This window comes from Ziziphus jujuba, chromosome 5 (genome assembly GCF_031755915.1).
Source record: "Ziziphus jujuba cultivar Dongzao chromosome 5, ASM3175591v1".
NCBI lineage: Eukaryota > Viridiplantae > Streptophyta > Magnoliopsida > Rosales > Rhamnaceae > Ziziphus > Ziziphus jujuba.
Window position 1 is genome coordinate 6,464,669 of NC_083383.1, and position 20,712 is coordinate 6,485,380.

The 20,712-nt window shown below is 31.0% G+C and overlaps 2 protein-coding genes and 1 pseudogene across 3 annotated transcripts; 2 read left to right on the top strand and 1 right to left on the bottom strand.

Moving 5' to 3' along the window:
- Positions 1–218: 218 nt before the first annotated feature.
- LOC125423091 (transcription factor WER) lies at positions 219–1,729 on the top strand. Its single transcript, XM_048476429.2, has 3 exons — positions 219–497; positions 650–779; positions 965–1,729. The coding sequence occupies exons 1-3, from the start codon at positions 365–367 to the stop codon at positions 1,554–1,556; spliced, it is 855 nt and encodes a 284-aa protein (XP_048332386.1). The 5' UTR covers positions 219–364; the 3' UTR covers positions 1,557–1,729.
- Positions 1,730–5,122: 3,393 nt separating this feature from the next.
- On the bottom strand, positions 5,123–8,112 carry LOC107420060 (trihelix transcription factor GTL2). 2 transcript variants are annotated; one of them, XM_016028925.4, is made up of 3 exons: positions 7,286–8,112; positions 5,851–7,183; positions 5,123–5,571 (listed from the first exon to the last, which is right to left on the bottom strand). In XM_016028925.4, exons 1-2 carry the CDS (start codon positions 7,852–7,854, stop codon positions 5,878–5,880), a joined length of 1,875 nt encoding a protein of 624 aa, XP_015884411.2. In that variant the 5' UTR covers positions 7,855–8,112; the 3' UTR covers positions 5,123–5,571; positions 5,851–5,877. The 2 variants fall into 2 exon arrangements, with proteins under 2 accessions (XP_015884411.2, XP_024930915.2); XM_025075147.3 differs by having other exon boundaries at positions 5,123–5,586.
- A 3,626-nt stretch (positions 8,113–11,738) lies between these two features.
- LOC107420092 (cytochrome P450 CYP72A616-like) lies at positions 11,739–14,346 on the top strand (annotated as a pseudogene).
- Positions 14,347–20,712: the final 6,366 nt, after the last annotated feature.

Genomic DNA, 20,712 nt, shown 5'->3' on the forward strand with positions numbered 1-20,712 from the left:
CAAGAACACTTGTCACTTAATACATAATTATATTAATATCTACTAATTAAATAAATTATAAATACTAATTGAAACGAAAATAATGTACATAGAAAAGATAAAGATTTTTGGGTAGGAGGGCCAATTATCTATTTAAACAGTTTATTTTCTTAATTTTTTTGAAAATCACTGTATATCTCAAAACTTTTAAAAAGCTTAGGGGACCATGCCGCCCAAGCGCCTCCCTACACCCTCCCCACCAAAAAAAAAAAAAAAACTCCGCCAAGGATTATATATGGGATAATATCCCACATATACACACGTTTATGCAACTTGTCTTTTTGAAAGAGAGAAGAGAGCGTGCTAGCAAGTTTTCGGGGTTCTAATGGGAAAAACTGCTTGCAGCTCCGAGGAGGGACTGAACAAAGGAGCTTGGAGTTCTCAGGAGGACCAAATTCTCACAGATTACATCAAAACCCACGGTGAAGGAAAATGGAGAAATATTCCTAAGCAAGCTGGTAAATATTTGCATGCCTGCGCAACTTGCTAGCTTTAATTTTCTTATGCTATCATTTGGCTATGTGTGTGTGTATATATATTTATACCTTTCCGATCAATAATGAAAACCATATATACATTTTTTGTTTTTTACTTGATTAATAATTATTAGGTCTAAAAAGGTGCGGAAAGAGCTGCAGATTAAGATGGTTGAATTATCTCAGACCTAATATCAAAAGGGGTAATATATCTCTAGAGGAAGAGGATCTCATCATTAGGCTCCATAAGCTGTTGGGCAACAGGTACTTAATTATTCACTCTTATCTTTAATTTTTTTTAATAATAATATATTACATGTTATAATTTTGTTACTTATGAAATTTGTCCTAACTCTTTCCCTTTACTTTTTTTCTCCCCCCAATAATTTAACAAGAAATTATAGGTTTTATTAATTTCACCATCACTAATTATATTGGGTTGTTTGTAGATGGTCTCTTATAGCAGGGAGACTTCCAGGACGAACAGATAATGAAATCAAGAACTATTGGAATACAACTCTATTAAAGAAAATACAAGGTAAACAGTCAAAGCTTCGGTCTAAGAATGAGAAGACGAAGGTCACACCGAAGCCACACGAACTCGACAATATTGGCATAATTAGTGTTGCGGCTGATCATGCAGCCTCTGAAGAAAAATTAAATTTGGAAAATAAGGTGAAAGATAATATTATTACGAATACTAGTTGTCAGAAAGATAATTCAGGAAAACAGGCATGGAATTTTAAAGTAGAGGAGTTTTTGGTGTCTGATAAATCATCGGATATAGACTTCTGGAAATTGTGTCACGAGCTTTCGGAGACTTTCGATTCGGAGGAAGGTGGTGGTAGTAGTACTAGCAGCAGCAGCTATGGGGAGTTGAGAAGGAAATACTGGCCATCTTCATGTCAACCTCTTTTGTTTTCTGAGGAAATAATGCTCGAGGAATGGATAAAGAAAGATGATATTGTTGGTTGCACCCATCAAAAATTGACCAAAATTGATGAGCTTCTTAATGATCGCTTGAATTGGAACTCAAGCTAAAATGTAACTGCTAGCTAGCTAGTTTATGATGAGCTTGTTAAAAAAATAAATAAATAAATGCTTTTAATGGAAGTACGGAAAAAATGTTTGCTGTATTTCTAATATTTTATTGGTACTAGGCTCTCCTCCCTTGGATCCCTTTTGTTTAACCCACTTATTTTGTTGCCTCATTAATTCCCTCGAGCAGATAAAAGCGGCCCGCAGTGGGCTAGTTTTGCGTCTTCTCTTGAATAATATTAATAATTATTATAAAATAGCATTTACTATTACCTTATATATGGTGGGATATATTGAGCAGTACTTTAGGATAGACAATATATAAAATGAGTTCTTATATTTATTTTATTTTTTTCGTAATAATTTATTTATATTAATCAATAATTCTTCCTTTAATTTTCTGATCTCTCACACAAAGTTTACTTGTCAATTGGTTTCTCCCACGGCTAAAATATTTGAAATTAAGAGACTGTACTGGAGGTTCAAAAGCTATTTACAAACTATTAAGATAATTTTTTAAAAACATTTCAGACTATAGCTATTTACAAACTATTAGGATAATTTTTTTAAAATATTTCAGACTATCTAAATAATTTCTAACCAAAATTATTAAAGAATAATTTTTTAAAAGACATATTTGAAAAATAATAAAAAGTTATGCTAAATAAGGCGTAACTCAAGCAACAGAGCATTCTTAAATATTCCAAAAATAAAAACAAAAAGCCGACTTGTGTATGTATCTAGAATTCGTGCAACTAAATATATATCTTCGATTGTCAGATTAGATGCATGCATAGTCTGTTTTTTTAATTAGGCTGCACGAAAAGTTTTTGGCCGAGCGGCCTTGCTCCATAACAAAACGAACCACTTGTGGTACGTAATTGATTTGCCTTCTTTCCTTGTAAAACAAGATGATTGACTGAAGAGCTTGTTGTTTAGCGGGCAAGTAAAAGAATAAGTTGGCAACTGCCAACTTGTTTCTTTCTCTTAATATAATCAAATTGAAACAAATTAAGTTTTCATTTTTGGTTTAAATTTTCAACTATTTCCTTCTGGTCGGCAGCTTCCTTTTTTGTTTTACTCATGATTAACACAACTTATACATTCAACCACAAACGAAATACGTCAACTAAAGCTAAATATATTTTAAACTTTTCTCCAACGTTTCTAAGCTCATAATAATATTAATAAGAAAACGAAATTAGCATAAAAAAATTAACACTTCAAACATTGCTTTAGGTTGACGAAGTTGATAGTTCTCATAGTTGAGTATTCCTATTGTATGGGTTGGAATCATAAGAGATAAAATAAAGTTTTTGGTAATTTATAAAATAGGTTTGTATAAAAAATAAAAATAAAAAATAAAAAAAAAACTTTAGGTTATTAAAAATAATTAATTAATTATTATTTAGATGGAGAATTCACCTCATTGCTACAGGAATATTGAAGAAGAAATATTTACTTATTAACTATATTAATTTCACCATAAACAATGGAAGGAAAGCTTTTTTATTTACTTATTTATTGTCACCATTTATGACCATTATTAGTAACTTCTATGACTATTTACCAAGATATATATATATATATATATATGTGTGTGTGTGTGTGTGTGTGTGTGTGTGTGTAAACGCGGATGACTAAAGTGAACAAATAACAATGATTATTTATATTATTGCCATCAAGGGAGGGGAAACGTCTTTTTCATACTGTTAGGTATCAACATATAATTTGGGTGGGGCTTAGACTAGAACTGTCAGTCAAGGTCACTAGAAGCGAGTAATGGTACAGATAAGTTTAATATTTTGTTGTATATTGGAAAACATTTGTCATATATTTAAATTATAAAGGGGTTTGGATGAAAGAGATTTGAAGCTAATTATAATAAAATAATGCCAATAGGTCAAAAAGCCACATATAAAAATTATAAGAGTAATGCAGTGAATTTGGTTCGGTTGGTAAATCGTTCAAAATTATATTTATGAAGTTATAATGAGAGAGATTTGAAGCTAATTATAATAAAATGACAATAGGTCAAAAAGCCACATATAAAAATTATCAAGAGTAATGCAGTGAATTTGAATTAGTTGGTAAACCATTCAAAATTATATTTATAAAGTTATAGATTCAAACATCATAATAGGGGAAAATATTGAAAATGATAAAAAAAATCCTCTCAATTTGAAACATTATGAGTTTAAAACATCCAGATAAAAGAAAATTATTATAAATGATAAAAAAAGAAAAAAATTGGACTTGGATCCTTTGCTTGTTTTTCTTCTATATTTATGTATGCTTTTTTTTTTTGAATAAAAAAATATTTATTCACATGTGTTTTATTTTAATTTAATTATACTCTAAAAAATTATGTCAATAAAATGAATACATATCATTAATTGGATTAATCATACCTAATTAGAATTGAAAAATAAGCATAAACAAATATAGAAAAAACCCAAGCAAAGGATTATAATTCAAAAAAGTTATCGGGCGACCGTTCCAAATCAACCAATGCAAGAATGCCATGTACACTAAACTTAAAATTTAAGGACCTTATCTGGCATTTACTTGCATAGTTTAATTACAAATTTGTCACAACCACTCGTTTCAGTACGCAAAAATATTAATTAAATAATCATAAGTATCAAGTTGAATGCACTTGATAATTTGGGCATCTGAATTAAATGTCTTGTCCACAAACTGAAAGACTTCAATTGATAATTTGGAGAGAAAGAAAGCAACAAGATTTCTAAATGGTAGGGACTCCTTTTCCTGACAAGAAAAAGAAGAGAGGAGCATGTACCCCGCTTGAAGACCAAGTTAGCGTGGATTACGTTAAAGTAAGTGGCAAAAGCAAATGAAAAAATATTTCCAAGGAAACAGGTGCTTTTCTTTTCTTTTTTCTTTTTTTTTTCCCCTTAATTTTAGTGAAATATATATTATATATGTTTACATATATATATATATATATATAAAAGGAATTTTGATGCAGGTCCGACGAGATGTGAGAATAGAAGGAACATTACACAAGATGAAGAAGACCTTATCATAAGGCTCTATAAATTCTTAGGCAACAGGTATTCTTTATCATTTGCTCATTGATCATAATCATCATTGTCTTCTTCAAGAACATAAAACTTAACTGGTTTGTTGTTAAACGGCAAGGATAGCTCAAGAATTTGGGCATCTGAATTAAATTTCTCGTCCAATCGTAGATGGTCTTTAATAGCTGGAAGACTTCCGGGTCGAACAGACAACGAAATCAAGAACTAATGGAACTCTACCTTGAGGAAAAAGATTCAAGCAAACCAATCCACAAAATCTCAAAAAGAGATAAACCCATCAACCAAACTTCAGAGGAGGCTACATTGTCATCAAATATGGACTCCACCGTCTGAAGAAAAACCATGATGGGGAATAGAACAACTAATGCAGAACCAAATTCCTGCTCTGGCTTCTTCCAAATTAAGTATTTACGAAAATGTGTGGATGATGAAGATGGCCGATCTTTTATGTATCAGATTATTGACTTTTTGTTACTGGGATACGGGATGCCCTGATTGTTGATGGAAATGATAAAATCTAGCAAATTTTTAATGCCAATAGAACGCTACATTTTCCGCTTTGTCTTATTTCCTAACTTTTATTTTATCCAAACTCACACTTGGGCCCAATTCGCGGCTTTAAATTTGAGCCCAATCAGCAGCCTGCTTAATTAAACAGGCCTAGCCGACAAAAAATCCAGCAAACGAGTCCTAAAACTGGCTAATAGATTCATATGGACAGGAAATGGACAACAAGATTGGTGGAAAGTTTTGTAAAGAAATTGAAATCAAGATCTTGCTTTCAACGATTATCTGCATGTGGACCGCTCTTTCTGATAGCCTTCAACTTTCAAGAGCTATTTCCATTTCCTTTTAGAACAAATTGATTATTTCGTTTATGCTCTCTCAGCTTTCTTCAAGACTTCCAACCGGATTCTTTTAACGGCTAAATTCCAGCGAAAGAAGGAAAAATTCTGAAGACAAAAAAGCTAAATTGACCATATTAGAAAACAAAAAAGGGAATGATATGCATTCTATTTTCGAGAATTGGTTCTGGGGTTTTATTTCTGTGTGGGTAGGATGGGCAAAAGGATTTGAACATTGACAAAAGCTTAGCCATTTGGAGCAAAATTGAATATGCAGCAAGAATCAATTAAATTCAAAATGATTTGGCTTCAAACCCGGAAAAAAATCTCATAATGATAATCAATAGCTTACTGAACAAAAAGAATTCCGACATGAACTGAAAGTACCTCATGTCCTTATCCAATCGTTACTTCTCAATCTCCTTCATCAACACCATCCTCTTTTTCTTCGACACCTTCCACGTCCTCATTATCATCATCATCGTGGTTTTCATTCTCTGTTGTTCCATGCTCTTCTCCTTCAAATCCTAACTTATCATCAACAATACCGTTAAATCTAAATTTACTAGAGCCCATCTCAGAGACATCAAAGTTCCCACCAGACAAAGTTTGCGCAATTCCATCATCTCCCCCAGCTGTAAAGGCCTCTAAGAGCTCTGTATAACTTTGTCTTTGCACCTCAAAACCACTGCTAACTGAAGAGGAAGAAGGATCATTATTGGGCGTTCTGGTGTATAACTGATCCAACTGATCAAAATAAGAGCAAGTTTTAGACTGCTGCGAACGCTTTTTCCCACTGTCTTTGCTCTTTCTGAAGTACTTATTGATGTTCTCCCATTTTTCTTTGCACCTTTTTGCACTCCTCTGATAACCCATAGAAGCCATTAAAGCACTAACCGCTTCCCAAAGAGGTCCTTTTGGCCCCGGTTCCTGAAACTTAACCTCGACACCGCTTCGAACACGAATCAATGCCTCAACTTCACTTTTAGGCCATCTGCTATTTGTGTCAATTTTAATGTTTGGTTGTGCTACTTCCCTTGCCGGTTCTTCAGTTGAAATCTCAGGTTGTTGAAACAACAATGGGGTGGTCCTCCTAGATGGAAGATTAATTCTTTGGCCTGTGATTTTCTCCATGTACGAAACAATGACTGCTTCTCTTCTCGAAGCCAGAGCCTGTTCACGTACTCTGGCAATGACTTCTCTGTTGTGCTTCTCAGCCTCTTCACGTCTCCATGCTTCTTCTCTTTCCCTCCTCTCTTTATCTATTTTTTCAAGCACTTCCAAGAATCTCTTATGGAGACTCTCCTGGTGACTCATTACCTGCTTCACCAAGCTCTCAAGGAACTCGGTCATAGAATTCAATTGCTCCTTCAATTTCCTCTTTGTCTTCCTCGTCTTATGAACTTTCCTCACTGTAGTTGTTTCTTCTCCGATGGAGGCTTCTGAACCATTATCAACCCCAACAGCAACAGTTGCACCATCATTGTGGCCGTGAGGATCACCGAGTGGCACCGCAAGATCGACAGTCGCCGGAGAGTTTTCACCGGTGAGAGCAGAACCAGATCCCGTCTGATTAGTCTCTCCGATCTTAGCAAGGCTATAGATTGCTTCAAGTTCACCATACAGCCTATATTTGCTCTCTAATTCTTTGCACCTCTCTCTCACATCCACTTGGCTGTGCTTTTTGTTTGTGTTTGAAATATCTGTTCCCAGCGGATTCCTGAGAAATTAATTCAAGTAAATGAAAAATTAAAAAATCACAGAAACAGGAAAATAAAGGAAAAACCAAAAAGTGAAGTTGAGGCTTTTTTAAATTAACTACCAAAATGGCTCTCTGGTGGCGGAATATTCTTGGGTCTGCCAGCATTTGGGCAAAAATCCTGAAGAATATGGTCTGGTGCTCTCAGAAGCATGAAGCTCATTTCCATGGAACAATTCACCATTCAAAGCACACTCTTGTCTGCGACTGTTCTCATTCAGACCCAGCTTGAAATTCACAGGGAAAAAATTATTTGGGGATTGACCCGGTTCTTGTTCCAGCCGGAGCTGCTGCTGTTGATGATGATGATGCAACCTCCCTCCTTGTTGTTGTTCTTCTTGTTGTTGCTGGTGCTGCAATGCCTGAAAGGGAAGGCGTTGTTGTTGGAAAAATTGGTGGGTAATAGGAGGAACTGGATGAACTGGGTGGTTGTGGTTCATATGGTAATGCTGTTGTTGCTTTTGTTGTTGCTGTGAGTGATGATGAAGTTGAGGATGGTGTTGATGATGATGAAGAGGGTCATGGTGGTTTGGTATTGGAGGAGTTAAGAGAGGAAAAACTGATGAACAACAATCTGTGTCCATGAATTGTTGATGAGGAACAATCCCAGCTATTTCATAGTCAGACTGCATATTTTTTTGTTTTGTTGTGAAAATATTTTTGGTTTTTGGTTTTTGGTTTTTTTGAAAATGGTATGCAGCAACAATGTTGCGAGGTGAAGAAGAAAGAGTGAACTCTTCCTCTATGGGGAAGTAAAACCCTAACAACAGACTCAAATCTTTCAGCTTAGCAGTTTGAATGAGTAGGGATAAGATTGGAGGGCATCTTATCAGATTAATTTTTTGTTTTGTTTTTTACTTTTTTTTTTTGGCCCTTATTTTTACATTTAGACAAATCCCTCTCTTAAATATTTCTTGTACTTTTTAGCTATTGCTTGGGCAAAGGGAAAATCACATTATTTATTTCAATTTTTAGCAAAAGAAAGGTAGAAAATAAAATAAAATATATAAATGGTAATAATGGATTCGATTTAGAAGAGAGAAGGAGAAAAAAAATACGCACAGAATGAATATCATCAATGGAAAAAATAAATTAAAGAATAAAATAACAAAGAAATCAAGCAGCCCAACTATATGTACAAAACCCAACAAATTTGGGCAACCGTTTGGCCCACGCTTAAAAAACATGTGACACTTGAGGATCCAATAGATTTTAGAATTGGGATGGACTTCAGTGTGACTGTCAGTGATAGGTATTAAGAACATGACCTCCTTTTTTCTTTTTCTTTTTTTTTTTTCTTTGGCAATATACGTAACATATTTTGTTTATTTACAATCATAGCCCAACGAGTGATTTAGACAATTGGATGGTTTTTAAGTGTAAAAACATTTTTTAAACAGTGAAACTATTTAATAAACTATAATTAAAAATAAAGAGCTTCTTTTCTCAATTCCAATTTAACTCCACAAGATCTCTTATTCGAAAAAATAATAATAATAAAAACTCTATACGATCTCATGTATTATTTTGTCACCCAAAATACCTTCTCTTTTTTTTTCTTTTTTTCTTTTTTTCTTCTCTCTCTCTCTCTCTCTCTCTCTCTCTCTCTCTCTCTCTCTCTCTCTCTTATATTTTTCAAACTAAACAATTTTTTTTTCTTTAATTAATTTGCTCATCTCATATTCATTGTTTGCATAACCAAATGATCTTCTTGGAAGTAATAGTTATCGAAATCCCATTTATACAATCCGATATCCGCCTCTTGCTTCCAAATCATCGTTTCAGGTACTACACTCATTTCGTTCAAAAATATTAGCAGAGGAATTTTCGAATCCAAAAAATCTTCCTCCAAGAAATGCGAATCTAATAAAACAAACCCCATCATCATCTTCCAATTGTAAATAATTTTTTTATTTCTTTTGCTGGTTTTTATTTAAAAAAAAAATCTAAAAACGTTCTTTAGTTTTCTTTTATTAAAAAAAAAAAAATGTCATCAACAGAGGTTTTTCAGCCAGCATCCAGCATTCTGGTGTTGTCACTAACTCTCGTGGTGAATGGACTTTGAAGAGACAGAATTTCGTTTTTGAGAAAATAATAATAATAGAAAAAGAAAAAGAAAAAGGGTAATAGGTGACTCCCTTGGGTCAATCACAAACGGTGGTTGCTCCCGATAAGAAATAAATATAAAAATGAAAAAAGAAACTTAATGATTAGGGTTTTAAAAGAATAGAAGGGTATTTTAACAAATTTAATGGTATGGGACTGTACAACTACAACTTCTTTAAAAATATTATTAAATGAATTTTTAATTTCACTAACAATCTAACTCTTTATTTAAACTTTTTTTTTTTCCTCCCTACTTTCTAGGATTTCCTTTCTCCACTTACCAACTGCGGCCATATGCCAGCCAAAAACCCATCGGCTTGTTACTTGCACAGTTGCACTATAATAAAGGCAAGCCGCCGAAGCTCTCCCATGAATCATCAACAGTAGCTGATATATATACATATATATATATATATATATATTTTTTTTTTTTTTAATTTTTGCGTTGTCAATATTTTGTAAATTTTATCCAAAACATATCTACTAACAAACACTAATGATGAAAGAATCATCAATGGCTCGTTGTGAGACTCCATGCAAAGATTAGGCGAAGTGCGAGAATCCTTTTGCCGTGGCATGTGGTAGAAGTGGTAGAAAATGAATGAATAAGAAAAAATGATTAAAGAAAACTTAATAGAAAACAGAAAGTGCAACAGTCATAGTTTGGCGAAGGAATGCTAATGCAAAGAGGAGATATCGAGCCCTCATTGAAGCTTACTGATAATCTTTTAAGCGATTGTGACTGTTGACAGATCTATCCCAAAATACAAAAATAAATAAATAAATAAATAAATAAACAAAGGTATTTTTAGGAGATTAAAAAAATTATGAAACTGTATAAAGAAAATTTAGAATTGCAGGAAAAAAAAAACTATTTTTTTCAATATTTTTTTTTTTAGAGAAATAACTGCGAAAGGAAATAAAAAAGAAAAAGAAAAAAGTATTTAAGATTCCATGATAGAACCATGAAATTGTTAAACGATGTGATACATTATTTCTTCAATACCAAATGGCTAAATTATCATCACAAATTTATAATTCAAGTTTTTTTTTATTTTTTATTTATTATTATTATTTTTTAAGTTTTTGTTTAAATTAGAGCAGATGGGTTTCAATTTAGAAAGTCGGAGTAGTCGACCCAAGAAAAGGTCCAAATAGTGTGGACCGACCAGAACCAAAACAGTCCTATTTATGATAAATGCGATGATGGACCATATGATAGAAGCCGTAGCGGGAAGCCGAGAGAGGGAAGGCTAAGCTGGTGCGGGCCCCAGAAAGTAGTCAGTTATAGGGACAAACAAAACTCATGACACGTGTCGCGAATTTTTCGTGTCTGACGACATGAGAGACGTGTTTGTTTGGAAGTATACAATTGATGTGCACGTGAAGAGCACACAGTACGTTGTCCTAATGTCCCCGCCCCCATTAACTCTTCATGTCCGGTGCGCATCTCGAGCTGCATCTAACGGCTGCGCTTTAATGTTAAATATCTTTGCAGTTACCGAATAATGGATCCGATGTCGTATCAGTGACCATGTAAGTCTGTCGTTTTCAGAGTAAGCTGTATAAGCTGCATTTTCATTTTTAGTTCTGGCTTTAAATATTTGGCACAAGCACCACTTTACAAAGAGTTTACAGTATTCCCTCCCACTTCGTTTTCCAATTTAATATTTTGGTCTAATCTTAAAGAACTCATTATTGATTATTCTACGGGAAAATAAATTACAATAATTTATCATCTGGTTTAAAAAAAAAAAAAAATTTAACATGAAAGCTTTATTGGGCCTGAAATCCAATAAAAAAATTTATGGGCTTTAAAAACCCAAGTAATGACACTGTGCAGCTGTGCTATTATTATTATTATCATTATCATCATCATCATCATCATCATCATCATCATCATCATCAGCTACTCTACCCCTTGGGGAGCAAGGCATGCAAGTGAACAGACCATCTCCTTGGGAGGGACGGCATGCAAGTGGACAGGCCATCTCCTTTTCATCTAAGCATTTTTCAAACGAGTCAACCAAACAAGCAGTGATGATGAAAGCTATCTTTTGGTCATACTTGTTGCTCAAGGAAAATGAGAGTGACACTCGGCCTACTTTAGGCCCACCGATGATGAACATGTTACTTGGCATCTTTATTTTGTTGCCTTATTCGCATCTTGCGGTTCGCTTTTAAAAAATCGCTCAAAAGAAACTCCTCAATTTTGAGCCATTCAACAGAATCAGAATGAGTGGTAGACTGTTGCATGGCATTGCACCGTATCAAAACCCACTTCAAAAAAATATGGATTTAATAATAGGGGGCCACAGCACCACGTGGAAGACGATGAGTTGTGCCGGCTCAACTCGATGTTTAAAGGTTGTAGAGTACCTTCCAAGATATTTCAAACTCTTTTTTTTTTTTTTTTTCTCCTTTTTGAAGAGTTTTCATACTGAAATTGATCAGTATATATATATATATATATATATATTCAGGCTCAAGTTTCTCCATTAAACAACCAAATCCAGTATTATGAGTATTATTATTAGTTTCATAACACCAGAACAAAAGACGGAAGATTACCTTCTTAAAACCCTGATATTCTCGTCGGTATTGCTGCTTACTTACTCTGCGCTGAGACTTGTCTACATTATTTGGTGGAGACCCATCTCCCTCGACAAGTATTTAAAGCAGCAAGGGATCGGTGGCACTTCATACAAGCTTTTACATGGTGACAGGGAAGATATCAAAAGGTCCGGCATGGAAGCTCTGACTAAACCCATCAGCCTCAACCACCATATTGCGCCACGTGTCCTCCCTTTCTTTTATCACATGGTCCAAGCTTATGGTATCCTTTTTTTTTTTTTTTTTTTTTTTTGGTTAAAGTACTAAACTTATATGGTATACACTAATATATCATCCTTGTTACAGTCGTATATTTATGATGTTATATTGTAAATAATGTTTTACTTCAAGTTAATAATATATAGAGTTTAGATTCATCTCTCATCGATTAAAAATGTTTAGTGATTGTGATTAATTTATATATTGATGTACTCATGGATTGCTTATATATATACATATATATATATATATATTATATGCATAGGAAAAGTGTGTCTCTGTTGGTATGGACGTAGACCAAGGCTGATAATAGGAGATCCTGAGCAGATAAGGTTGATACTGGCAGACAAGAATGGTGATTTTGTAAAGCCGCCACTAAACCCTCTGGTAAATATTCTACAACTGGGGGTCTCAACCTTAGAAGGAGAGCAATGGTTCAAACGTAGAAAGCTTATTGCACCTTCTTTCCACTTGGAGAAGTTAAAGGTACCTCTTGCTTTCAATCTCCGCTTCAACAAATTTCCAACGAAAACACAACATGTACCAATTAAATACCAAATCCCAATAATCATCAGTGGATTTAATTATCACCCAATTCGTTAGCTAAAAACCATTAGTATGTGAAAAAGACCCAGTTGATTCAACACTGAGCAAAAAATTAACCACAATCTAATATATAAAAATGTCGTAATTAATCTTTTGAGGATTTCAATATAATTAATAAACAGGGAATGGTGCCAGCATTTTCAACCAGCTGTTCCATCCTGATCCAACGGTGGAAAAACTTAACTAGTTCTGAAGGATCATGTGAAGTGGATGTTGCACCGGAATTTCAAAATCTCGCCGGCGATGTTATTGCTCGAACAGCTTTCCGAAGCAGCTATGAAGAGGGAAAGAAAATATTCCAGCTTCAAAAAGAGAAGCTGTTTTGGTTCTCCAAGCCTACAATAGCTTTTACTTTCCAGGTCTCAGGTGCATATATATGACACATAATTATTTTCTTACCCCTTTCTTATTATTATTATTATTATTTTTTCCCCTCTAAGCAATTAAAGGCACAGAGTCAAACTCAAACTCATATATACTTTTCAAAATATTTTTGTTAATCTCTACAGGTTCATACCGACGAGAAAGAATAATATAAGATATAAATTGGACAAGGAGATCAAAAAAATATTAAGGGATATGATCGACAAGAAACAACAAGCTATACAAAGAGGAGAAGCAGGTTCCGAAGACTTAATGGGTTTACTATTACAATGTAAAGACGAAGCTAATAACTGTCTGAGTATTGAAGACGTTATAGAAGAGTGCAAGCTGTTCTACTTTGCTGGCCAAGAGACAACCGCCAACTTGCTAACATGGACGATAATTCTCTTATCTATGCATACCAATTGGCAAGAAAAGGCAAGGGAAGAGGTTCTACGCGTTTGTGGAAATAAAAGTAGCATTGATCTTGAAGCCATTAATCATCTTAAGATTGTAAGTCTTATATTATGATTATTCGAATTAATTAAGCTGAGAATAATCAAGATTTTAAATTTAATTTGAGCTGATTATAAAGTTTTTTATATTGCAGGTATCGATGATACTGCATGAAGTGCTAAGGTTATACCCACCTGTGACTCTTCTATACCGACACACTCGACGAAAAACCCAAATCGGAGAATTCTCTGTTCCGGCCGGGGTTGAGACTCTGTTACCGACTCTGTTTCTTCATTATGATCCAAAATATTGGGGTGAAGATGTGGAAGAATTCAATCCGCAGAGATTTTACGAAGGAGTATCGAAAGCAACAAAGGATCAAATTGCATTCTATCCATTTGGCTGGGGTCCGAGGATATGTTTAGGCCAAAACTTTGCAATGATAGAAGCTAAGATGGCTCTGACTATGATTCTGAAACAATTTTCTTTTCAGCTCTCGCCTTCATATACTCATGCTCCATACACTGTCATAACTCTTCAGCCACAACATGGAGCTCCAATTATACTACATCAAATCTAAGAGATATGTATATAATGGAGTACTATACTAGCTGACTAGTATGGACTACTAATAATATTTGCACGTCATTATATTATGTAGTTGTGTATGTTATAGTTTCCTGGCTTGCTACTTAGCAATGTTTTAATATATACAATATATAAAAGTTGAATAATAGTAAACAAAAACTTTTGTGTCATAACGAGGTTCTTTAGGATTTCCTTTAAAATCATTATATATATATATATATATATATCCACGAAACAATTATTAATCCCTTTCTCCATATTTGTTGTCTTTTTTTAAATTTTTGTTACTATGTTTATTTAAAATAAAAAAAGTAATTAATCAATTTTATATTTTAGAATTTAAAAACATATTCAGCAAAATATTAAAAATACTCCAAAAAAAAGGTAAATTGTATTTGATAAGTATTAAATGTGATGTCATATATGGAAAAAAAAATATTACTAAAAGTTAAAAAATTATAATATTAGTTAAATAAAAGATATATTAATAAATTTGAACTCTTTTATGTATGATATGGATATGAAATTCAGAAAAAAGTAATTATTTTTATTTTTGACCAAAAAATTAAATATATAATTTTCCTTCTTATTTTGGTTTTTCCTTTTTTTCCTTATGTATATCTTTATTTATTTTTATAATTATTATTTTTTTCCTTCTTTAAACTTTAAATAAGTTTTTCTTCTTATTTTTTTTGAAAATTTTGTATATCTCTACATATTCAAACGTGTTTATATAGAATTAAATATATCTTGATAGATAAATACGTTTAAATTTGAATTTCATAAATAATGCTTAGAACATATTTGATTTATAAAATATATAGGAATAGAATACTATTCTATAGATTAGATTTTTTATATGTCTGGTAAGTTTTTAAATTTGACAGTAGTTATTCCGTAAAAATATATATGTTTTTATTTAAAAGAATAGCAATTCTTTTGTAAAACTTGAGAATTCTTATTTGTATATTTTAATATGAATAAACTTTGAAATATCCTTTTGATATAATTTTACTATGTGTAGATTTATATTTATTATTACATACTAAAAACATATAAATAAATATAAAATTTAACTTTTAATTAATTTTTACCAACCGTGAACATTTTTGAAAAATATATTTATAAAGGTTAAAGTTTGATTTTAAATTAATATTTTTACCAAATATATAAATAGAGGTTATCGTTTCTTTTTCAATTTTCTTTTCCTATTAATAGTTATTCCTTTTTTTAACTGAATAATTATTCTGTATATCAAACTTAGCCTTAATATGAATTCTTTCATCTATAATATAGACATGAAAATTTCAAAAAAATTAACTATCTTTATTTTTTACCAAAAAATTAATTATTTTTCATTAACAAATCAATGATTTATATGCTGTTATTTTGAATCCTTTAATGCTCCATTAACTCTCTTGAGTTCTAAGTATGTCTAATTTTTTCCTATTTGTTCTACTACAAATGTTGTCTAATAATATCTTCTAATAATATCTATTATTTGATTTTAATTTTTGTTACTATATTTATGTCAATTAAAAAATGGTAAAATGAATTTTATATTTTACAATTTAAAAACATGTTTGGCAAAATGTTTGAAAATAGTCCTAAAAAAATGATAAATTGTGTTTGATAAGTATTAAATATGATGTAATATATGGATAAAGATATATTACTGAAAATTAAAAAATTGTACATATTAGTTAAATATATTGGAGATATATTAGTTGAATTTGAATTCTTTTATGTATAATATAGATATAAAATTCCACAGAAATGAACTATTTTTATTTTTTAACAAAAAATTAACTATATATTTTCCCTTCTTATTTTGTACTTTCCCTTCTTTTCCTTATTATTTAAAATTGCAGCCCCTGAGGATTGTCGTAATTATTGTTTTTTTTTCCCCCTTTTTTTTTATTAAAAATTGTACAAATTTTTATATCCACATATTTATTAAATATATATTATATATATGAAAAACAATAAAAATATAAATAAGTTTGAAAAACTATTTTCGTGTCTATAATATATATATATATATATATACATATGAAGGACAAGAATAATAAATGTATTATATAGTTTATTCTTTTTTTTGTGTTTTAAGCTCTTTTGCTTTATTGAAAAACTTAAATATCTCTACATAAACAAACATGTTTATGTGCAAAATAATAAAAATATACACATTTGGATTTTAATTTCATAATTGAATATTATTAGATATGGAGGTCAAAATTTTATTTTTTAACAAACTTTTACAATATAGATTAAAAAATAATAATAAAACTCGAATATACTTATTAATAATAAAACTTTTAAAATAAGTTTTCAAATATGGTTGAACAGGTTGATTTTATCAACCAAATCAATATTAACAAGATACAGTATATGTTTAAAATTTGAGCCTTGAAACTTTAAGATGTCCCAAAACTTTAATGATAAATCAAAAAATGATAGCGTTGAGATAGTTTAATGGATAAACAAGTTTTTTTTTTAATTTAATTTCATTACATATTAATAATATATTTAAAATTACTATTATTATTATAATTATTATATTATTATTATTACTATAACTTTTACTATATCAAATTCATATTTATTTCTAACTTTTTGTTTCTGATTATTTAAAATTATTTTTTATAATAAATAAAACATATAATATAATTTAAAGCTTTACATGTAAACATGCATATAATATATAAAAATAATATTATTATTAATATTATAATATTATATATGATGGAACATTTACAAATTATGCCAGTTATGGGTATATGGATAATTATGAGAATTGTGGAATCATGTTGGCATAGTTAATTGCAGATCATCATGAGAAACGGCAACTATTGGTAACTTATTAGAGCTCATCACAAGAGAATGAAGATGTTGGTAACTAGTCATATATTGGTAGCTGATCATCACATGAAAGACATTAGTTATCTGTAAGGATATCTTAAAGGAATGTGTAAAGATAGAATTCTCGTCAGATAAGGAGTCTATCATCCTTGGTTATCTACTAGTGTACATAAGTTTGTATAAATAGCAAAGATGGTGTATGAATGCATGTGAGTAAAAAGCAAGCCTTTTAATAAAAACTCAATATTTGTTCATAATTAAAAATTCTTTTCAAACTGTTATTCTTCAACAAACAAGTTGTTTTCTTATGAAGTTCAAAAAAAATTTCCGAATATTTATATGGTGGAAGGATTCTTATTAAAATAAAACATTTATTGGTTCGTCACTTCAAATTATTGATTCATGAAAATCAACTCTATTTCATGTGAAATTTTATAGTTTGATTCAACAATGTCAAATTTAAAACTATAATATACAAATACAAATTGAACTTTATGATGAAGACTAATACTTGAGATGCTTTGGATGAAATTTTTCTAACACAAAATTTTATATTCAAATTGTTTGCTTAAATTTTGAATGCAACTCAACTCGATGAACAAAAATTATTTGTTATGTATGAAGTTTATTATGCAATGATTTATGCTTTGGAATTTTATACATGTATTTTTTAAATTTTTTTGAAGATATTATTGAAAAAGTTGTTGGCAAAGACAATGTTAAAAGTCTAGTATTCGGAGGAAAGATGATATAAATCCGCCCGTGCCAGCACAATCGACAATCCGCTGGGGTGCTAATCCAATACGGAAGAAGATGGGGATGATCACGAGGGCTCAAGCTAAGAAAATTAAGGATAACCTTGCTGCCTTTATCCAGGGAGTAATTCATTCTCAAGAGGACTTGTCCATACAAAAAGATTCAAGATCTATTTTGAGCATCCAAGTGGTGGAAGCCGATATGGATCCCGGTTTTTGTGCATTTATGGAGTCCAAGTAGCATGAAATGCTTCCAATACTTCATGGATTCAATACATATGTCTAAGAGGTTATTGAACCAAGTCAAAGCAGCTTCAAATGCAACCAAAAAGGGGTTGTGCGCGTGGAATGGAAACTTGGCCAGTTCTATTGTTTTTCTTGCTAGCTTTACTGTATTTTGCTGAGCTGGCTTTATCTCTTTGCTCAAAGCAAGGGCAACATATGGGACTTCATGATCATCCTATTTGGCATCCTACAAGGCATATAAAAGCTGATTTGAAGCTTAAATTGGTCAAAATCAACTTAGTCAAAATGATAGTATTTTAGTTTCCTAATTTGATTTCTACTTTTTATCTTAGGAAATTACATTTACTTTTGGTTTTTGTTAATTTATTTGCTGGACAAATAAGTTTTAAAAATTTATTATTTTATTATTTTTATTATAAATTAATTAATTTCTAATTTAGAATAAATTAATTAATTAATCAAAATTAGACTAGGAAATGGAGAGAAAATTTGGCCACATTAGGGAACAACAAGGCATGGCCGGTTTTTGTTTTAGTTTTTAGGGTTTATTTTGTTTTCTCTTAGCCTATATAAAGGCTTATTTTTTAGGAAGAACACACCTTTAATAATATTCAGAATTTATTTTGTGAGATTAAATTTTTTTTTGTTCTCTTTGAATACCTAAAACATCATTAGAGAGTGAGTGTTTTAGTTTTAACTTATCAATAGGATATCCATCACCTATTGTAGCATCTTCATTATACCAAGGTTTCTAATCACAGGTTGGTTAGGGGTGACCATTAGAACTTGAGCATAATAGACTCGGACTAATATAATACGAGTTTAAGTGCAAATCGTCCTAGGTTCGTATCAAAAAATAACAAGTTTATTGATACTGTACTTCCAGTTCTAGAGTATGTTCATCCAGAATTTGACTAGATGTTAAATAATAATCTTGTTTACATATATTATTATATGAGTTATTGTATTTATTTTACAGAAATACCAAGCTAAGCTTTTGTGTACTTTGTGGGGTGATTTTGATGGAAAGGAAAATATTTTTCAAAATTTAAATCAAAACCCAGAATATTAGTGAGCATAATGAAGTTTATATGGTCATGAGGTTAACTGACAACAATGAACTTATAACAAAATATGTTTTAAGTTCTTATGAAATAAATCGGATTAGTATGAAGTTAATATAATATGTATATATATATATATATATAGAGAAAGGCTACGGTGCGGTCCGCATGCGAACGGATCACACTGTAGCCTCTTCTTATATATATATATATATATTTATTTATATATTCTTTATAATATTAACTTCAATATTTATTATATTTTTTGTCTTTTGTATCACAAAGAATAGTATTGTTAGGACCATGATGAGATTTCTCAACTTGAGAACACTAATAATGTTGAGCTGAAGGTAGTTTTCAGTATTACCACCTACATTTATTTATAAATAATTTTATTGAATTTATAAGTCAATATATTTTGATTTCTATGTAAAATTCTATGTCTGAAAATGACTTTAATTCTCCAAATAAAATTCTTGAAAAACAATTTAATCTAGTGCTTATTGAAGATGATGATTCTTATAAAGAAATTATTGATGGTGAACCAAATTCACAAACGTCGAGCAACAAACTAAGAAAATTAATTAAGTAAGAAAAAATTTAATTTTTATTGAACAATTTTAGAAGGTTTTTTTTTTTCATGCTTTATCAATTTTTATCACTTTTTTTTTTATTTTTTTTTTATAATTTTTGTTGAACAATATTTAATGGGTTTATTAATAATTTTTATTCTTATTTTTAATTTTATTCTTAAACTTGATGAATTTATAATTATTATTATCATTATCATCATCATCATTACAAAACATTCAAATAGTTAACCTTTATTATAGGTATTTTAGGTGTTTAATTATAACTATTTTTCATAATTTATTATCAAAATAATGTATTATGATTATACATTATGTCATACATCGCAGGGCTATAACCAATTAATAATAAAAGCAGAAGAGGAGTTTGCAAGCCGCTTGGTAGGCCAGAGTACTCCTTCTTATCAGATTGTTTTTGGATTCTTGTTATTTAAATAAAAAAGTAGATAGTTTTCTTTTTTTAGCACAATATGAAATTACCAAAGAATGAAGGGTGCTACATAAGTAATGATGTCTCACTCACCAGCTTTTGGATAATCTTAATGTATCCAATGAGCTTTAAATTCTAACTGTGTGTCTCTTTCCTTTTGTGCTAGAGGGTTAATGGCGGGAAAGCTGCGGGTATCTCTCAACGTGTTGGTCCTAAAAGTATACATATAAAGTACATGGAAAAAGTAGCATTCTTATCCCGTGACCCAATTTAATTATTGAAGATTCTACCACTATATTCACTAAAATAATAGAGAAGGTTATGGCACTTTGCTACCCTTATGATTAATGTCTGATCTCAGATCTATACATCTCATTCATGGAGGAATCCTGTCTATGCACTTTACTGGAGAAAGTGACCTCTTCAGTATCTACATGATTATGAGTTGGGACCAATCTTTTCCCTTCTTATTTTTTCTTTTTTAGATAATCAAGCTAACCGAATCACATTTCAGTATCAAGATATGAGGAAATGACGAACATTATATGATATATATATATATATATAGTACTAGAAAATCTTAAAGAACTCA